This window comes from Zonotrichia leucophrys, chromosome 1 (assembly GCF_028769735.1).
Source record: "Zonotrichia leucophrys gambelii isolate GWCS_2022_RI chromosome 1, RI_Zleu_2.0, whole genome shotgun sequence".
Classification (NCBI taxonomy): Eukaryota; Metazoa; Chordata; class Aves; order Passeriformes; family Passerellidae; genus Zonotrichia; species Zonotrichia leucophrys.
Genome location: NC_088169.1, coordinates 79,099,299 through 79,120,961, shown reverse-complemented (window position 1 = coordinate 79,120,961; position 21,663 = coordinate 79,099,299). Strand labels below are relative to the sequence as shown.

The 21,663-nt window shown below is 41.0% G+C and overlaps 1 protein-coding gene across 2 annotated transcripts in view; it reads right to left on the bottom strand.

Annotated features, from left to right (window-relative positions):
- The window catches only part of SESN3 (sestrin 3), a 44,908-nt gene that overhangs the window by 9,401 nt on the left and 13,844 nt on the right, over window positions 1-21,663 (bottom strand). Inside the window, exons 1-9 of one of the 2 annotated variants that reach the window (XM_064718764.1) lie at window positions 13,967-13,986; window positions 12,079-12,144; window positions 9,566-9,763; window positions 8,712-8,894; window positions 8,067-8,303; window positions 6,377-6,524; window positions 3,980-4,095; window positions 1,415-1,605; window positions 2-146 (exon numbers count right to left, since the gene is read on the bottom strand). In XM_064718764.1, coding sequence (XP_064574834.1) covers window positions 2-146; window positions 1,415-1,605; window positions 3,980-4,095; window positions 6,377-6,524; window positions 8,067-8,303; window positions 8,712-8,894; window positions 9,566-9,760 — 1,215 coding nt within the window. In that variant the 5' untranslated portion in view covers window positions 9,761-9,763; window positions 12,079-12,144; window positions 13,967-13,986. Of the gene's footprint in view, window position 1; window positions 147-1,414; window positions 1,606-3,979; window positions 4,096-6,376; window positions 6,525-8,066; window positions 8,304-8,711; window positions 8,895-9,565; window positions 9,764-12,078; window positions 12,145-13,966; window positions 13,987-21,663 lie in introns of those variants that run through there. The other variant, XM_064718756.1, reaches the window with a different exon arrangement.

Genomic DNA, 21,663 nt, shown 5'->3' with positions numbered 1-21,663 from the left:
CCTTCTCCGAGTGCTTGAACTGGCGCCAGTAGCTGTCGTACATGCGCTTGGTGGTTCTCTCGGGGTAGCAGGTCACTGTCTTTATGTAAACCTTCAGGCTGCGTTCAAGTAGCTGATTCACTTCTCCATAATCGTAGTCATCATACCTAAACAACACAAGCAATCATTCTGCTTGATGTGACTTTCTAGAAGCGCTGTCTTTTGCAGCATCACGTTCTTAAGCCTGGGAACTGGAACGTTTATCATACATGACCAAAAACCATGTGCTAAGAGAGGATCTTAAAGGCTTAGTGGGATCATAGAATTTTAAGGCTGGAAAAGACCTTTAACATCATCAAATCCAATGGTTAACCCTAAACCACACCCGTGTTCACCATTAAACCACGTGCCCTATCCACCATTTTATGAACACTTCCAGGGATGTTTTTTTCTCCCACTTCTGTGGGCTGTTCAAATGCTTTACAAATCTTTCTGTGAAGAAATTTTCTCTAATATCCAATCTAAACCTCCCTTGGTGCTACTTGAAGCCATTTGTTCTCATCCTGTCACTTGTTACGTGGGAGAAGAGGCTGACCCCCACATGGCTACAGTCTCCTCTCAGGTTGTTGTAGACAGTGATAAGTGCCCCCTGAGCCTCCAGACTAAAGATCTCCAGCTCCCTCAGCTGCTCCTCTTAGGACTTGTGCTCCAGACCCTTCCCCAGCACCACTGCCCTCTCTGGACACGCTCCAGCCCCTCAATGTCCTTCCTGTAGTGAGGGACCCAAAGCTGAGCACAGGATTGGAGCTGTGGCCTCAGCAGTGCTGGGTACAGGGGGACGGTCACTGCCCTGCTCCTGCTGGCCACACCTGGCTGAGCCAGGCCAGGATGCCACTGGCCTTCCTGGCCACCTGGGCACACCCTGGATCATGTTCAGCTGCTGTTGTCCAGCACCCCCAAGCAGCACTGAGCAGCTTCCCAGCCACTGTCCCCAGCTGTAGCGCTGCCTGGGGTTGTTGTGACCAAGTGCAGGACTCGGCACTTGGCATCGCTGAACCTCATACAATTGGCCTTGGCCCACTGATCCAGCCTATCCAGAGCCCTCTGTAGGGCCTTCCTAGCTCCTTCCAGCAAATCAACACTCCTCCCCAACTGAGTGTTGTCTGTGAACTTGCTTAGGGATGCTGTTTTTCCTAAGTGAAGGATACAGGCTGGCTTCAGAGAAGACATTTCTGTAAAAATTTCCATCCTGACTAATTTTCTGCACTGGAAGGAGAAATGATACTGATATGCCAGCAAAACTGCTCTAACTTCCAGACAGAGGTACCATTTCCACTTTAAACACCCAACCTAAAATGATGCTTTACACATGGTTGATTTTTCTGTTTACATAGTTTTAACATGTATTCCTAAGCCAGGGAATTTTCGTCCATACCTGATTCCATACATACAGTGGACATAGTTAAATAAAGCTCTTCTTAGTGTAGTTGTATCAACATCTTCATGTGTTGCCATAGTGTTATATGTGAGGTTATACACCATCCGAAACTTCTCATCCAGGAGATGCCCAATATCAGAATAAAGCCTGTTTACAAGGGAAAAGCCATGATTTTCCCAAGTATAGTCCTGCAGGAAGAGAAGAAAATATATAAAGGCACAAATGAAGTGAATTCCTTATGTCATCTTCTCTACAACTCAACAGTTTTTGTTGTCTGATAGTTATGACTTTATTCTCTTCCAAAAGTTTGCATTTTGAATCCTTCATCCACATCACTTGCTCCATTTATCGAGAATTCTTGGCAATGAATATCACATTGCAACACCCCTACCCTGGATATCATTAGCCTACAGGCGAAAAAATCCCAAGCTTCTCCTGAAGTGCTTATGGAATCTTCTTCTGCTTTTCCACTCTGGCCAGTATCATTCCATGTGGGATTGGCTTTTAAGTTTAAAAACTTGCTCCTCTTGGAAGCTTTGGTGCTTAGCCTCAAGCAGAGATGGAATCTACTTCCAGCAAGGATGTACAATCATTGGGTAAAGTACTGAACCATCCCTAAAAACCAGATAAAATCCAGGCTGCTTTGGTCTTAGACAGCCACCTGGATTGCAAGATAAAAGCCTGCCTGCTTATATGAGGAATGGGGAATCTTTGCAGAGTGGTGGCACAGCAGGAAGAACCATCCTGCTCCAGAGCAGGGAGCAAGGGCGCTCCGCACAGCCGTCACATGGACAGTGAGAGTGTGCCCACATCCTTGTCAAGTGCTCCATCATCCCATCACTGATGGCATCTTTATAACTGAGGGCATCATCTCCATGTCCTTCCTGTTTCTGGATGTTTTCCAAAGGTACTGCCAGGCCAGGATCCTCATCTGGGCACCTTGAAGCATGTCCACTGTCCTGTCCCCCGAGCAGGACAGCAGGGAAGAGCAGAACAGTGCTCCGTTGTCTCACAGAGGCATCAATACAACATCTATAAAATATGTCACACTATCACGTTTGGCCTCTGGCTGCCAGCACAAAAGACTATAAGGCTTGTGAGAAATATGCCATACCCATACAGCCCTGGAAAGGTGTCCAGGACATCACAAAGGCCTCTGAGAGCCAGAAGGCCCAGAGAGGAGAAAGTGCCGTTGACTAATAGCAATTGATCCCCATTCTCAGTGAAACCTCCCACCCAAAAACAAGCTTAAAGACATTCTGCTGTGTATAGAACAGCTTTTGTCTATTAATAAATTTAAAACCATAGAGACAAAGACAGTTTTGGCTTTTCAGAGTAAGGATTAGACTTATTGCAGGTGTCTGGGATGCTTAAAATTTAAAATCTCATGAATAGCAGAAAATTTGGGAGGCTGTGGGTACATACACCCAACTGCTAAGAGTAGGACATAATAAAGTTAAATTATCAAGGTGACTCCTTCGAATGTAAGCCAGAAGCTGTCCTCTTTATTTAAGAGCAGAGATGTTTCAGTTCCAATTTCAGCTTCTTTGGAGCTTTTTTTCCAAGGGAGCCTGCTGCTCCTAAAGTAGTTAGGCAGATTGTTTGATATATAGGCACTGACTATGCCTTATTCTTTTTGGCAGTAATAACCTACTTCAGGCTCATATAAAGACCACAGAATAAATTATCCAGTTCAGCAGAGACTGCTATAAAGCTAAATACATTTCCTGAGAGCAATTGTGTATTCTTTATTTTAAAGTCTCAGATACATCTTCTGACCATGGAGTTTTCCTGCACCCACTGTCATTTTAATAGAAGTTCTCTGATTTGGTTGAAGATCCCTTCCATTGCTTTCCATTTACTTCTAGACTGCTTATGAATGTGCTCTGTAAGATAGAACAGAACCACCTAGAATGTCCCTCCTGTTATATATAATACAAATCTCATGATTCTGGTCATGGCAAAGGATGTCAGTATAGAAGACAACCTACACATAAAATGTATATTCTGTACTTCCAACAGCACTGAGAGATACATATTAAAATACTGCGAAAACTTCAGTAATCATATTTCAGAATTCCTTTTCTTTCATAGCATTCCAAGTCCAGAGATTTGGTGCACATACGAGAACAATACTCCCCAAATCACTCTCACAGACCTGTATGTATCCAGGTATTGAAACCCACTGGACAGAGAGTACTTGGAAAAGTGACAGGAATAAAGAGTTGCTCCAGTGGACTTTTTTCTACAACATCTGAAGGGATGGGAAAGAAATTCTTGCTTTTCTACCTTTCCCTTTTATTTCACATATGCTTTACAGTTTTCAAACAATAATACTAGTAATAACTGAAGTAAGGTGGAAAGCCCAGTACTGCCTTGCCAGAGACTGACAAATAGTGAAAGACTCCATCTCAGGGAGATTTATGCAAGGTTGTGAGTTATATAATGAACCAGAACAAGAAAAGGAGCATGCTACCAACATACCCCACTATAATCACTTTATGCTTTGCAGTGAGATATATAAACATTCTTTGAGTTGAATGTGGTTTTAAGAGATGGTACCTGAGCTCTGAATGTTGGCAGATGGTCTTCTCCTCGCCTTGCAAAGTCTTTGTACCCAAACCCAGGATCTTCAACATAACGGGAGACATCTGTAGAAACTATTTCATCATCAAATGCTGGAAATAAAACAGCAAAATGCTTTGCTTTAGGCAAGAACATGAGTTAATGCTGACTTCCAACTACCACTCTACTACAGGACTAGAGGACAACTTTAGAAGTTATGCAAATGAGAAGAGTGATACAAAGGAAAGAAACATTTCAATCCTCATATGCTTGTATTGGATACATTACTTTCATTGAGCCCATTAAATGTCAGCCTGTACCAGATATCTACTGTACTTCTACAAAAAGAGAAGAGATGGGCTATACTTCCGTCTGGAGGTTTCCTTTTCTCTCTGTTGACTTCTGAGGGAGGCTAATTATGTCAGGAAGATGAACATCATTAGCAAAGTCACTGTGTTAGCATAAGAAACAATGGATCCTTGACTGCAGGATTGTTGTACTGATTAGCCTTTGTGTCAGGAATCACACTGGCTCTGTGTGTAAGCTGGAGTATGAGCACCAGACAGCAACACAACACTCCACTGGTAAATATCAGCTGAAGACTATATGAAAGCAAAGAGCTCCACAGTCCATCAGGGTGAAATTCTGCCAGAAGCTGTAGTAACTAAGCATATTCAAAGAGCTCCAAAACATATCACTAAGCACACGCAGGTTCTCTATCAGGAGTCAGTCTTTCCCTCCCAAATAAACAGGTGGCTTGATTGTGTAACTACCTCTGCAGAAGTTGACTGCTGCATAGCTGACTGCATTTGACCCTGATGTTAAAATCATGGCTTGCTTCCACATGCATTGGTAGAACAGTTGCCATATGTCCACTGTTAGCACCTTGAAAAGTCTGTTAATCTAAGAATTGCAGAAGTGCTTTATCTCCTCTTTGCCTCATTAAACAATCAAAATATAACTGTGTAGGAAGAAGCTTGGACAACATCTGCTACAGTAAATTCTCAGCAAAGAATAAAAAAAGCCTGTACACATACACTCCTCTGCTCTGACAAGGACTGGATTTCATGAAAGGGTAAAGGGCCAACACACACAGAATCCTCAGCTGAAATCAGCAAATGGTAAAGAGGAAAGAAAGTCAACAAAACTATCAGCAACCCTACTCAAAACCCCCTTCTGTCTTGAATGACCCCTTTTCCTTAAACACCTGAAGTTGCACAGACTCGTGGAAGTCCTGATTTGATAAAGAAACTGCAATGAGTGTCCATTTAACTGCACTGCTTATACTGCCTGACCAAAGGAAACTACAGCAGGAATTTACAATGTCCATTTCAAAAAATCCAGCTTGATGTTGCTGGATGTATCTTCTTTCACAGATTTTTCCATGTTCCTGGAGAGCCACAGAACAATCTCTCTGTTGATCCTTCCTTCCAAAGGGAGGAAGTACATTCTTCCTCCCTTTGGGGCTCTTTGCACAAACCCATTGATTCTTTCAAACACATTTGGTCTGAAGCTGTGGAGATCTAAATTCACTAAGAACAGTGCAGTAAAATGTGAAGCATTTTAGTAGTCACTTTTTAAAAAGAAACAAGCAATCATCTTCAAGTAGCTTCTACTAAGAGGAAATAGCTAGAGATTCTGATTGTCTTAATAATCTTTCATCCAACACTTTCTTGGGGGAAAAAACACTTTGCTGTCTGTATGAAGCAGCCTTCATTCAGTACTATGTTAGAGATGAAGGCCTCCAAAGCATATGAAGAATATGGGAAAAGAAGATTTCAGCTCAAAATTTGGAAAATCATTTGAGAATAAAAAAATGCTATCAATCTCTATCACAAGATAGGCAGTGGAACAGCACAGCAGTATGATCACTCAGAGCAGCAAATTGGTAATGTCCTTTCCAGGTGGGGAGTAAATAGTAAAGTAGTTGAGTCTCATCATCTTATTCCTAAACTAAATGTCATATCTGAAAGCTACTTATGAGTGCCATTGAAGTTCTAAGCTCCACAGAACCTATAGCTGTGAAATACCACTGAATATTTATTACTAATCTATTAATTATAATTAATAAATTATTAATTATAATTGATGAAGTAATTGTTTTGATCATACAGAACATATAAAGAAAAAATGTCCACCCTACTTTTTAAGGAAGCCTACAGGCCTTTTTTCCCCTCAATATACAAAAGCTAAATTCAAGTAGTAAAAAGGATATTTGCCAATCAAGAAATCCTAAGATGATGAAGCAAAAGGTAAGACCACCCTTACTACACACCTCCAACATGAAGAGCCAGAATAAAGAAATGTACAGAAAACGTTTCAGTCACTGAACTAGCCTCAAGCATTTATTTCTGAAAAAGCGCACAAGAAATTGAACTGGAAAAGCCCAAATACCTCCACTAATTACTAGCAGACTCTCCTTCTTCTCCTTCTCAAAGCGAGTTGCCATTTCTTCCTGAGAGGCTTCTTCATCCTCTTTATCTTCCTGTAGTCTCTTCATCCTTTCCATCAGGGCCTCCAGCTCACTTAAAGAATCTGCAATCTGCAAAAAACACCATGACATTCTGCAAAATTAGAAGACAGACAACCTGTGTCATCTTTGGATTACATGCTTGACAGTAAATGTTCTCAAAACCAGCCAGCAGCAGCAAACACAAAAACTCAATGCATTTTGCCACATAGATCATAGACAAACAGCTTTCACACAGCAGGGAGACAGGAGCTGGGAAGTGTTAATGTGGCCTGCTGCAGCAATTTACTGCAGTGGGATTAACAGTGAAGAGGTGGTGTTTGAGTGTGGAAACCACAGTCACTCATATTCCACCACATAGCTCAGGAAAATCCATCTGCGTGCCCTACGTCTCCCATAAACAACTTTTCATACTAAGCGAACTACATTCAGTCCATTGGCAATGGAAAATATGCTTCTGAAGAGATGCAGTGCAGCACTGCCTCATAGAAACACAACCTGAGATGGCAAATCAGTACTTTTCTTTCATTATGTGTAACCAAAACAGCCACTTTTCCTTACTTTTGCGAGGAAAAAAGACCTCTTTTAATTAGAAATGCGTCAAAATTTTGGGTGCCCTGTACCCATCATTAAGATTTTTTTATAAGAGAAATTATTTTATTTTTCTTTTCCATCTTTTTGAGTCTGTTCTTTGGCCCACAGTTACAATTCTATCAGACTCCTCACTGCTTAGCAATAAGCACAGTCAGCAGCAATGCTCTGCCCGCTACAAATGGGGAATAAGGGACCTCCATGGCATAAGCTGGCATGTTTTACAGCCCAGAAATTTAATACACAGTGATTGAACTGAGTGATGACATGCTTACATTCTACTGGTAATTGTAAAAATTGTATCTAGCAACTCTGCTCATAATCCTGATTTGCCATCAAAGGCAATGAGGCTAATTCATCTGTCGGCATTAATTCAGGGGCATGTCTTCAAAAGCATTCTAGAGCACCTTCCAGGAAAAAATGTCCAGTTAATTAACTGGTAATCAAATTAATCAAGTTAATTAACTTAGTAATCAAAGTTCTCTGTTGATTCAAGACAGGAATGCCAGCATGAAGAATTAAGTAATTTTATTTCAGACATTTCCTCCCATCTACATGAAAGTGTTTCAAACTGTTTTGTGACTGTAGGCCTTAAAGTAAAACATAATAATTATTATTATTATTCTTACTACTACTACCACTACTAATACTTGTATTTTTTTCCATCTTTCTTTTCACTCCCTATGTTAGGAACATGGATGGAACAATGCTCTAGTCAATGTCCCACTGTCTAAAGAAACTGGGACTTTGAGTTTTCTGCCGAAAGCAAAGTTTTAGTCTTGCCCGATGGGTGGTGAGATTAACTATCAAAATCACACTGCTCTGACTGCCATCCACTGTTATAGGGTGGTTTTCAGCAGATTACACTGGAAATTGCCAGAGTGTATGAAAGAATTATTGGACTCAAGCACTCCTGTAAAGTAGACAAAAAAATTTCAAACAAAAATTTAAACAGGACAGAATGGAAGTAAGTTTTCTAATGCAAAACAGAGGCAAGCAAAAGAATTTTCTTGCAACACTAACCCCAAAGTTGCTACTTGTGAGGGATGCATTTTCTATGTTGTTGTCATTGGCAAGATCACAGACACAGAAGTTGTTGACTGCTATAAGTCTGACTCCATTGGATGTATCCGGATCTCTCTCTGGATTAATGCCACTACCAAACACAAAACTTGCCAAGGCATGATAATGGGCCAACAGGACAACAGCATGAACCAGTTCAGGAAGAGACCAATTATTTTCCCCAGTCTTGACAAGTTTCTGAAATGAGAATACAAAAAGTGTAAATATAAAATTTCTTTTGGCCCCCAGATTTTCTATAAAACACTACACATTTCAAAAAGGCATCAATTCTTTCTTCCAATAATACCATATTCCCCTTGCACACAAACTCTCATGGGATAAAAAAAGAGACACCTAATATATTACTTCTTTTCTTTTGGGCTATTTTAGCCAATGCTATTCCTCAAAAGAAAATCTTACTGGCTTGTCACACAGGAGAATCAGCTTGTTTGGTGCACTAGTACTTCCCTGAACTTTTTAACTCAGGGTAATGAAGCCTAACTAGGCAGAGTTCTGCCTGTAGTTCCAAGCCTACCTTGCACAGTTCTAGGCAGTTCTTTTCACTAGACATTTACTGCTATTTACAGGGCATGACTGAAGAGGTACCTGGATGTGCTCTTTTGTGATCAGCCAGGGCCGGTGTGCAAGAAGTTTGTTTATTTCATTCAGGTTTTTCAGTCTTTGGGGAATGTATTCTAAACCATTCAACCACTCTGCAATCCCACCAGTCTTCAGAAACTCATCAACGTGCATATTTATTAGGTAGGAACACTGATGTCTGGCAGCAGCCTGGAATAATTAAACACAGAGGGAACAGTGCAGCACATTAGTGTGTGATCTGCTTTTGCTGTGGGTGAGAGACAGGTTAATAACACAAAACAAAAGTAAAATATCATTCCAAAAGGCCTTGTGCAAATGCATTTCAATGCACTTCTATACAGTATAGAGGATTCTCCAACAAAAATATATTTGATTACTCTGGATTGCAAAATATAATTTTGGGTGGAAGTGATCACTAGAAGAGAAACCTCACACAGCTGACTTAGAACTTGTTGCTTGGAACCTTGTCCAGACAAGATCTTCACCCTTGGAGATCACAGAACCTTTCCTGCTGCAATGTCTCAACATCCTCAGAGAGAGAATTGCTTTCCTTGTGTCCCTCTGGAATTTCTTGTGACTTGAGTCCACTGCCTCTCACCCTACTGCTGCACAGTGATGTGGGCATGTGAGAGGAGCATCACTGTGGGAAACAGGGCATGATGTAGGTTGCTGATTCTCCTCCCTCACTGAAAACCTTCTGGCTAGGCATGCTTTACTGTGATTAAAGTCTACAACAAAAATTCAGCCTCTGTCAAAATACCACCATAATTTCTCCTTTCTAAATTCTTCTTGCTTTTGTTCTTGTTTTAACTATAGAAGTCAGAGTTGCAGGAGAGGAGGCCCAGCCTGCTGGTACATACCATGATGGCAATGTAGTGCCTGTAGGGCAAAGGAAGGGGCCCATCCATGCGCAGCATGTAGAACTGGCTGCGGAGGAAGGACTCCAGGTACTGAGTGTGGATGCTCATGACCTGGGTGATGTTATCCAGGCGACCAGACGTAGAATATTCTTCCACAAGAAGATTAGTACGTTCATCCAAACCATTTGCTTGCATAACCTTGAAAATAAGATGGAGAAAATTTAACAGAGGGAGAGATTTTCTCTAGCTTTAGCCTTTGGGAGAAACACAATGCGGTATGAAAGGTTTATCTGTGTCCAGACTTAAAGACAATGATGGAGTTCTGGATGTATATTTGCAAACATACATGCCTGCATGAATGCAAACACACACACACAGATCCTGCTTGTATACTGAGAACTGAAGAGGACTTTACACTGAACCTCTGTTATTTTTTATACGTTTCTAAAAACCCAAAGCCATTTTTCTATACATCTTCTTGAAACAGAGGAAGTCACAGATGCTGAAATCAAACCTGTACAGGGAGCTGAAAGTAAGAAAGAGCTAAATGGAAAGTAAATTCCTTATGGAAGACAACCTGTTTAGACACACACCACCTGAGTGCTCAGCCCTAAAATCAATTTCAAAATTAATGGAGAGGAACTGGATTATGTAACCAAATTATAGAAACAGCCTGGCAATCTACCCCTTCTGTGCTTGTATAATTGAAGAGGAGATCAAATGCTAATTTGTCCATAACATTCAGGTATTATTTAGAATAGGAATTTAATGCTTTCTTTAAACAAAAGCTGTTCTTTAATTATTCCAACCAATCCAAACCTTGGGCACAAGATGAAATGAAACAGCAGAAGAGTAAGTAGCTCTTCCATTGCAAGCCCTGACACAGTATGAGTGCTATTACTCAGTGTTTATCACCAGGAACAGCCATTCTCAACATGTTCACCACTGAAGTTACAAGCACAAGACTAGAAAACCCAGTATTTATTCTGACACTGTGCAGTAATAAACCAGCCAGCTTAATATTGCAAACACCATGAAATGAGAACATATTTTAGTTGTTTTACTGCACATGAAGGTAAAAGTGGCTAAAACCAAGAAACACAATGCTTTTGCTGAAACATTCTATTTAAAATGTTTTCTTCTTTATGATGGGCTGATGAGTGGGCCATGTCTCAAATATTTTGCTACCAGATCTTATATAGAAGTCACATGCAAAGAAACAAAACAACATATTACATCTTCATTTCTCACCACATTTGTGGGCCCAAAAAGAAAGGGGAGAAGCAGCTTCACAGTTAGGCAGCTCCATCTTTTTTACATATATTTCTTCACTATGGCAGCTTTTCTGTGTCTAATACCCAAACTGATACCTTCTAAGTGGTCCTTAATAATGTTTTTACCATCAGAATTTTATTCACACATTAGAGATCATTTATCTTCCTGTATATACCTCACTACACTCCTAGGAGTCCCCCTTATGCTTCAGCAAGTGTATCTCCCATGTATTTAAGAGATTCTTGTCTCATTTAGTGGCTTCTTGGGGAAATAATATTTTTTGTATCTCCAGTAAGATTTCTAATCTTCTCCAGCTTGTCAGGAATTTTTCTTGTAACAGTGCAAGTTATAGAAAGAAATTCTGCTGACAGAATCAAAATATAATCCTGTAGGACTGGGCTGTTGCTATGTTAGGCATAGCAATATGCCATATGATTATTTCTAAGCTTTATCTTCATCTCTATTACTATCCTCTTCATACTGTGCATGTACTTCCTCCTGATTTATTTCCATCCACAGACATTTTTTATTTTAATTCTGCTTTCAAAGCCTTGTGGCATGTTAATAGGAACCTTTACAATTAAGTCATTATTCTCAGCCCATATTCTTTCCATTGCAACAATAAAGCAGCCTTTAACACCAGTAGTGTTATTATCACTTCAGTGTGTTACTATTCTGTCACTAAACCCTCTCTATTCACTGCACTATTTCATGACAAGGAGTGAGGGAGAAAGGCAGTTGTTTGTTCAACAAACCACAGTCGGCATTTGTCATGGTAGAAATCTCCAGTCTGAAATCCACTCCTTCCTTTCAACCATAAATTCTCTCAAGAGCCACAGCTATAGTCTAGGGAGTGAAGTCATATTTGCAGGTTCTCTCAAACTGAAGGTCAGGCACTGCTCTGAGAGCTACATAATCACACTTCTGCAATACTGGACAGGCCTCCCCTCAAGTCTGGCATTATAAATAATGTGTTCACACCCACCCGAGATGAGCAGAGCTGTCACTCATGGCTGTCTCTGGGAAAGCTGGTAACAGAAAAGATGTCAAACAGTACCACTTGTGTGAAAGGATGGGGTGGGTGTTACCCACTGGAACCTGCTCCAGAGACACCATTGCTTTTGCTTTCAAGCGAGCTCATCCAGGTATCATGGAACAATCAGGGTCATAGAAGCATTCTTCAATGTCATTATTTTCAGAATTATCACCCAAGCCCAGCTAACTGTAAACTTACTTACTTCATTCTCTGGTATAAAGGCACTTGGTCCTCTTGTCAACGGCGGGGAGACCTGTACTCTCTTTTCCTGCAAAACAGTCACACAGTTCAGTCACTGTCAGGAATTACATATTCACCTCACAAGATGAGATCTTCAAGGTCTGGAATCTATTCTATTCTCAAAGCCCCCTGAGTGTTCACTGAGGATGTATGGCACCACACCACATTAGATCAGCTTTGCATCCCCTTTTCTTTGCATGAAGGAATGGCATTCATTTTGGCAAGGAATAGCACCAAGGCAGAAACAACCCCCAAAAATCTAATTCCAGTTGGTTGACAGACTAGTTTGAAGATACACAGACAATAGCAACAAAACATGTGGCATGATGCTAAAATTAGCCAATTTACTGGATTGAATGGAAATTTGAAAACAGAGGGGGAAAGAAACCGCACTCAGGAAATTATAAGCAAGATGCTGGCTTTTTTCAACATCAGCATCTGATGAGATGCTTAACGTTGTGAAGACTGTAAGAACCTTTTGTGCCAAATATTGGCATGAAAAGCAAACCAGCAAGACCCAGTTACATGCATTTTCAAGAAACCTGATGAAAAGGCCACCTGGCTCACTGCTGAGCCTGGAGCACACTGCAAGCAGCACGAGACTCGGTGTGCAAACCCCAGCTACAAGGCAGGAGGATATATTTAGTAAAGAACAAGCTGATAGTGTAAGAAGAGCCAGAGGACTTTTTTGATTTATTAGGGATAAAAAGCTGGATTAAGATAAACTGTGCTGCCAACCAGAGGAGTGAAGGGGACCTGGGGAGGTTGTCTGCTCCTCCAACTCATCAAGGGCAGGACCAACACTGTCCACATGATTCCTGAACAGTGTTGGTACAATTCTCCTGGAGGTTCCTTCCTCTCCACGGGTCATTTATTTCAGTGACTAACTCCTCAAACTGTTAAAGTTTTCCTAATGTCTAATCTGAATTTCCCTTGCAATAATTTAAAGCAGTTGCTTCTTGTCTTTACTTCTTTTCCTCTTTATGGTTATTTTCCACCTATCTGGCTGGCTGCACACTTGTCTCAAGTCCCTAATTGCAACCACAGTGTTGGTGACTCTTAATATGTTATCCATAAACAGCATTATTGGATTTGCATACTAAGTATTTCGTGCCCCTAACATAAAAGGCTGAAGTTTTCCATAACAAATGACTCTTAAATACCTCTACCAGGGGGGCTTTAGGCTTAACTGCCAGTGTGCACAAACAGCAATGCCAGTCCCATAATGAATGTGCCACTGATTTCCACCCAGGAAAATTAAGCCACTGGAGCTGCGTAACTATTGTCCTGATCCTTAAAAACATCCTGTCCTTTCTAAATTAGATTAAAGAATAACATGCAAAAATCAGCAATGATTATTCAGGAAAGATGTTCCAAAGCAAACTCTCACAGGACAATTGAATTTGTGACTTTGGAACAATTAGCTGCTAAAAGATGCAGAAATAAGCTGGATCAACCACATGAAGCTCAGCAGCCAGGAGACAACTTCCTGCATCTGCTGCCTACTGTCACAGCCCCAAAAATCCTGTAAGACACTTCTCATGTACAAAAAGTACTCAATCTAAAGTATGAAGAAACGGTGAAGAGAGTCCTGGTATCTGCACATGCAACCCCTTCCTCACACAGTTACACAAGGCACAGGAAGGCATCTTCTGCCCTCAAATACACTGTCTTGCCAGCAGCCAGTCATTTCCACCAACATTAAAAAAAAGAAATGCTTTCCAAGATTGGATCCAAGCTTGGATTTTACTTGGTTCATGAAAGTTATCTGGAAATTAAAGTTTAAAACCATTATTTCACACTACATAATCTGGAGGAAGAAGCTTGTGTGAGTGATACAACTTGGATACCTGCACACTGTCAGCTTTTGCTGGAGCATACCAGAGCTCAACCTTCTCCATCCTGCTTTCTGATCTGTGCCTTCTTCAGGCTCTGCAAAGCTGGTCCTTAGGGCCAGACCATGGCAAAAAAATCCCTTTGTTGCTTCTGGCAGGATCTGGGCTCCATTCCCCTGTTCTCCCATTCAGTGTGACTGTAATTACTCCTTTGTGCCTGCAGATAAGCTACTGCTGAGGAAAGGAGGAAACAGTACTTGGGTGGATGAATATAGGCAAGTATCAACAGTTAATTCCTGTGAATGATGACAGAAAGTTCAGGAGATAGTCAGACATGAAAAATGTGTGTAAATCTACTACAAAAAGAACAAAATCCAACTCTTTTTGGGTGGTGGCAATTCTAAAAAAAAAACAAACCTGGGGAAAAAAAAAACACAAACAACCAGAACAAGAGCAAAATCCCATAAGCCTGAACATGACCATTCAAGCTGATGAGGCTTATCACTAGACACTTACAGGGAGATGGGCTTTTTTGATATTAGAAATTATATTCTTCTCTTCCACCAACAAGAAAGATTATTTTGCCTTCTTGCCAAAGCTTTTATTTTATTAAAACTGGTTAAAACAAGATTGTGAGGAGAAAAGGAGCAAACATCATCTGGTTGCCCAAGTTCTCGGGATACTATAAATAAAACCACGTGAAGTTTACAAGCACTGAGAAAGATAATGTTGGCTTTGTTGAGCTGCAGATAAGAACCACTCCCTCTGGGCATGCTTTATCTAGAACAATGATTTAAGGTCTACCCAAGAACCCAAACATAAAAACCAGTTCATGGGAATTAGAAAGCAACAGTGCAGATTTATGGTCCTTTATGGTGAAAATTCTTGCAAAGCTTCTTGTTTTCCAAGAAAGCCATTTTGTTTTCCTGTCCAAGTAGTCTTTGCAGATCACGCTATCACTAAGTCAGCCAGGGTCCCAAATATCTTATTTGAAACTGGATTCTTTTGCTAAGACGCTGAAGCAAGAAACAGGTTGCTCAGCAACTAAAATGCTGCACGCACATCTACCAGTCATTCTCTGCTTCATGATCCTCCAGAAACAAAATTACTTCAGTAAGAACAATTTCCATTTACATCAACACTGATACCTTTTTGAGGGCTGTTTCCTCAGAAGGAAAGAGATATGAAGGGTTTCAAAGCAGAAAAAAGTGTGCCTGAGCATGTTCCTGAGAGAGGGGCTGCTGCAAGCCAGAGCCTCAGAGCAGGTTTAGCAGCAGAGTCACTGTCACACTGAGGTGTCAGACAGCAGAACAAGTCCCCTGCACAGCATGGGAGAGCTGATGCAGGAATTAATGAAAAATCTGACGTAAGCTCAACCTGTGACTTCTTTCTGTCCTTAAACTGCACTTGCAACGGTGTTAGAACCTTCATCAGGAATCTGAATGGTGACAAAGTAGCAGCATTTCCCCTTTGCCCAGGACAAACTGTAAGAAATACCTTTGTCCTTGGGCGAGCTCCGCACAAACCCAACCACAAATCTGCAACTTGCCATCTCACGGGTTTATTTTCAGTTGTGGCAGTGACTGCACACCCTTCCCTCCAGAGCCAAGATGGGCACTGGAATGCAGCACCTGCATCCCAAATAGCTGCCAAGAGGCAGAGCAAGGAATGCCAGAGCCACTGGGGTTGGTGATGTGGCCATGAAGGCCAAGGGGGAGCAAGCATGAGCCCAGCTGGCACTGGGATAGCACAGCGGCTTTCCTCACAAAGCCCAAAGCAAAAGAAATAACCTTTCTTCCTCTCCACCACCACATGAATCACCGTGTCCTCAGGCTTTAAAGAAATGGCTATTTTTAGCAAGCTGTAAAAGGAGGCTGTTCTGCTAGAGAATGGAAGTGCTAGCTGGTGGGGCTGATCAAACAGCTGCTTTAGCAAGCACTTCTGAATATCTACAAATTCAGAAAACACGGGCAAGAAGCAAGTGCTTGCACTGCTATGGGTGCAGGGAGCATTCTTACACACATGGCACATAAAATCTAATTCATCCTGAGCATGACACCAAGGTGGCCATGCTTCAACAGGATGGGGGGAGGGGGATCACAGGGAAGAAACATTCAAGAGGGAATTTTGTGAGCCATGACAGAGCTGCCACTTGTGTCCCTGCAAACTCTCAGCGCAGTACAAGTGTCTGGAAACACTCACAAAGGGGCTCAGAACCTCCACTCTCACAACACCTGCCACCACTGCCAAGACATCAGGATAATAAACAACACCAGATCAAATAGAAATCCTAAGGGCATCCCAAAATTAGCTTTTCCTGAGGAACAAACTATTTTTCTTAAACAAGTAGAAATGTTTTGGGGGGGAAGGTAATGAGTAACTTGTTATTTATTAAACCTTTTCTTCTATTATAATCTACAAGCCGTTTTGCTACCATCTAGGATTTGTAAGGATCTTTGTTATTTAAATTCAGTGGTCCATCTCTTTAAAATACTCATTTATTATCTGCAGCAATAATCTGAGTCAAGTGTGTCACTGGATGGGAGTGGAGAACTAGGTTTAGGATTCCCTATCCGAGGCTGAATCTTACCAAAGGAATAGCTTTTATTCCCCAGTCTCAGTTTTATCTTACAGTTCTTCAAACTCAAAATACACCAGCTCAATCTCACAGACTTAATGTAATGGAGCACATATTTGCTTTTCAGCTGACACACACAAATGCCTTGAATTTTAGTTCACATTACAAGCAGCATTATTTGCTGCTACTGCTGGTTAAAACCCCACCTATAAACTGCTTTCTCCTTCTCCCACTGTTGTTACTGAACATATTTCATTTTTTGTTCTTGGATCCTGGAACAGGGTCTACCCCGACTGGCTCTAATTACAGTCAAATGCTCTGATTTTCGGTAAATTGTAACACAATTTTAGTCATACAGTCATACTGGACCATCTGCTCATTCCATTCTCACTGGAAACAGAAGAAAGCATTAAAAAAAGTTATCTGAATGCCAGTTGTGTCTTAGCATCTACTTTTATTCAAATTCTTCCCTAGGATGCAGGAGGGATTTTGTCTATTTCTGCACATGCCAAGTTGCCTTTTGATTTAGCTCCCCAGCCTTGGCAGATAAACAGTAGTTTAGAAATGTGGCAGAAGTTTAGGATGTATCTAATTCATTTTAGGTGGTAACTTTATTATTTGTTGTAAATTTGCAGAGGATAAATGTAATATTTAAAACTACACATAGTCTTGCTGACTAAAATGAAAACCTCAATAGTCACAGTTTACCAGTCGTCACATGTCAGTTCTCCTGAGAGAGACTGATTTACAAGAACAAAGATGTATATTCAGCAAGGCTGAGAAATTTTGACATTTATTGACAACAATTTACTGATGTATCATTCTTTAAAGAAAAAAAAAACTGTTTATGGTATCTAATGTAATAAAACTGGGAGCTTTATAGCTTCAGAACATATCTACAATTCATGTCACATGAAGTTTCCATTGCAACTTCAAAATTTTAGATATACATTTAGAGGGTAAACCTTGGTGTCCTGTTATTCAAACAATTTATGTAGAAAAAGAAAAGCCAAATGACAGAAATGTGAAGAGCAATGATTTGAATGATGCATAACATTTTATTTGCTGGCAGTGCAGAACTCCTCCTTACAGCTGACCTATTCCTATAACTAAACCCAGGATATAACTCCAGAAGCAATAAAAGAAATGTTCAGAACAAACAATGTCAAAATGTTGAGAGTTCACAAAGCAAAAGTCCTTGCCTAGGGTCATTTGTTAGGGGTATTTCAAGTGATTTTGCAACAGTTTCTTCCTCTTAACAGACTGTCCAACTCCAAAAACGCAAACTAAGCCATAAAGATGAAAATTAGCAGAGGAAGTCAAACAGCAGGAAATCTTGTTTTTAAATGAAACAGCATTTCAAAATACTTAAACCAGTAACTTTTAACATTAAGAATTTGGCATCTTTGTGCCTCACAGCTGATGAAGTGGTGCAAAGAGCTGGGAAAAGAGCCAACGTAGCACAATTGATGGAGAGCTTTTGCTCTGGTAACAGGTTACAGCCCTTTTGGATTTCACACAATAAAAGGAAGCCTATCCCAAGTTCCCATCCCTCTACCAGCTATTAAGAACACAATCCACACTAATTAGAAACCAAAGGTCAGCAATTTCTACCCAGCCCAAGATGGATGGTCAGGCAGCAGAAGTTCCACAATGGCTCCTTGCTCTTTGAAAGATATCCGGTACACACGGGACACAAACTCAGCAGTGAACACGGAGTTATGGCAGAAAAGCCCATCACCTTTTCCATAAAGGAAACCTACATCTTCATCCTTACTGCTCCTACTGCTGTGTCTCTGTCCTTGTGCTGGAGATCATTCCTATGAACCAAAACCAGCCTCCAACTGCACCTTGGAGCCTCAACTGCACCAAGGACCACAAGTCACATGGCAGAGTAACAAGTATGCTGAAATACACTTCTTTATTTAAGAAACCTCAACTGTATTTCACTTTTTTTTTTTTAAATCAGAATAGATCAAAATGTATCAAGTTAAAGACACACCTGTAACTTAATATTGACTGAAGTTCAGGGTACATCTAGTTGTGTAACTAAGTCAGAGGCTCCTCAATAGAAAAATGGAAAGACCTTCACAACAAAATTTGCTCAACTAACGGTGGCAAGTCAAACCTAAACATTGATTATTAACACCTGAAAAGGATGAGAGACAACCAACAACCTTTTCTACTTCCTTGTTGCTTGAGAATCACTTCTATTTAATAGAAGCCAAACCTCAAAGTCTGACTTTTCACTCATGCCCCAGTTGTTCTCAGATACCAAGGATGAAACTCAACTGACCAAACACAAGCACTCAAATCAGAATTAGCCAGCTGCTTGCTGGTTCAAATGAAAAAAGGAAGGTGATTTCTAACTCAGGATGAGAACAACTGTGTCATGGAAAAGCCTGAATTTTCACCATAGACTAAAAGGACTTCATGGCTAACCAGGTATTGGTCTGAAGACCAGCAAAACATGCATCACCAGCAGACAACAAATGGTCTTCTGGTCTATTTCAGCCTTCAAAAAACTGCTCAAAAAACCAAACAAAACAAAAAATCAAAATCAAAATTATGGGGAAAACAGAAAAAAGGAGAAACAATGCTTCTCTCATCCATCCATGGAGAACTTCCTCCTTCCCTCCCTGCACACCCAGCAGTAAGACTGGAGTTGTGTGCTCCTCAAAAACTGCCCTCAGGACAGAAGATCTTGTGAGTGAATGTCTAGATGACTCAATACACTACAAGCACAGCAGAAAAGCATTTTCTATGTTTCAACAGCACCAGATATTAAGAGCAAAAGTTAGAAAACTTCAGTGGTTTTAGCTGGGACTTGTTTCATCTGTACCTTGGCTGCCTTCCACCTTCAGGTTTAGTCCACATCTGACATACTGAGACAGACCAGCATTATCTAGTTTGGAGAACATAGCCTTTAGCCATTAAGTTGGCAAAACTGCAGAACTGCACGGAGTTAATCTGGCTGCTCATCAGCCAGGACAGGAGCGCTGCGTGTTGAGAAAGGCTCTCTGAAGCAGCATAGCATATCCTTTAATCCCCTGCCTCCTTGCAGAGGGCTGCCTTGTCCTGCCTGAGCACAGCCCATCTAAGCAAGCCTGGTTTTGCTCTGCCAGAAGGGTCCCACGAGCTCAGGAGGCTGCAGGTTCAGCGTGGGCAAGAGCAGTGACTGTGGTCACACGTGTGGCCTCCATCCTCTTAGGGAGAGACTGGATCGACCTCCCCATTGGATCCATGCAGCAGAACGCTGCCAACAGGTACAGCAAACATTTGCTACAAAGTGCAGACAGAACAGCAGCTGCTTTGACAGGCCTGAATTAATACCTAAATTAATGACTGAGAGCACAGCCTCTTTCCAATGCAGTAATTGAATGGTTAAATACTTCAATTCATAAACACACACACATTTGATTTATTGGGCATACTGCCAATTGGAGATTAAAAAACAAAAGGAGAGAAAGACCCCTGGGGTATGCAAATCCATCATGTATCTCTGGCAGAACTGTCTCCCAAGAATGCTCTACCGAATTTTTAATAGAAATACTGTCTAAAAGGCATGCCTTGTAAGCAAGCAAAATAGAATGGTATTCATCCGTACTGTAAATGCATAATGGCATCCTCCTACTGTTAAGAAAGTGGCCCAGGATTTGGTGGCTTTTTGTTGTTTGGCTTTGGTTTTTCCAAGTATTTCAAAGATACTAAATGTTTGAAACACTAAATTGATGTAAGGGCAGTACACTGCACAACACTCTGACAATTTTTAAAAGAAAGTCTTGAAAGGAATCCACTGCAATTCATGCTAGAAAAACTTAAAATGCTACAGTATTTCAGCAGAGACATCATCACCAAGGGTTTATAGAAAAGAAGATGCATTTAACAGCATGTTACTGTAAAAACAAGCCAGTTGAATTTTTAACTAGGGACCATCATCAAGGCTGCATTATCTCATCTCTCCTCTTTGTTACTGGTGTTGCATTCATTATAACAAACAGCAGAGAGAGAGATTTTAGGCACAATGTGCCCTAAAACATTAGGATTTGGATTTTTACCAAGGTAAGACTCTTGAGGTTATGCCTACATTGCAGTCACTAGCACAACTGCTGCTCTTCTACAAGTCAGCTTTAAAGAAGTTCTTGAGATTCACTGGTTTTGAAGAAGTCCTTGGTTAACAGTTCCTAAGTCAGGCAGGCACATGAAGCTCTGCTGCACAACAGGCTTGAGAAACCAGACAAATGTTGAGTCAGCCACTGCTGAGTTTCCAGTTAAAAGGATGAAGCTTGACAGCTCAGAGTGAACATAAAGAGATCTGCTAACAGCAAGTATGATGTCCTACCTTTGCACTTTAATGGAAAAAATAATAACAATATCCTCCTCTGATTAGCATCTCAGTCCCCCACAGCTGAAGGGGAGGAAGCTGGGCTCTGACCTCTGCACCAGCTCACTAAAATGATTTTTCTTCCCAGCTTCAATTTACCTGCATGACAGACTACCAAAAGCAACACAGTCTCCTGCACTGGTCTCCTGGCCACAGAAAGTATTTTGCTGCCTGAGATGTTATTCAAGTAATGTTTGTGACTAATGTCAAACACTTGATGTTTGCAGGCTACCAAATACTGAAAAATCTTCACAAGCTGAGTGTGGTGGAAATCCACCACAGAATTTAACTTGAGAAGGCAAAGGTTGAGGACCTTTTCCACGTGAAAACCCATTTGACCTGTAACTATGAGATTTTAGATCACACAATCCAGCTTCCCAGGCATTTCCACTACTTTTCACCCTGCAATGTCACTGTACAACTTACTCTTCTTGTAGTTGTTCTTTTAAAATTCAGTAGGAGGTGCACTCTGCCAGCTCCCCCGATTGGCCATTGAACCAGGACATTTAAGAGGAAAGTCTGAATTTTATCAGAAGAGCAGCAAATCCGCTGCAGAGACACATTCTGCTACCTGGAGCATATCACAGGTGCTTCTTTGTTGCATTTCAGGCAATAGGTACATGAGCAGAAGCCCCACACTCCAGAAATAAACGTAGCATGTGTCCCTGCCAACACTCCTTTCTGATAAATCCAAGTCCTTGTAGTGTTTTCAGCTCAATAAAAATTTCTAGGAGACCATCTCTTTGCTGA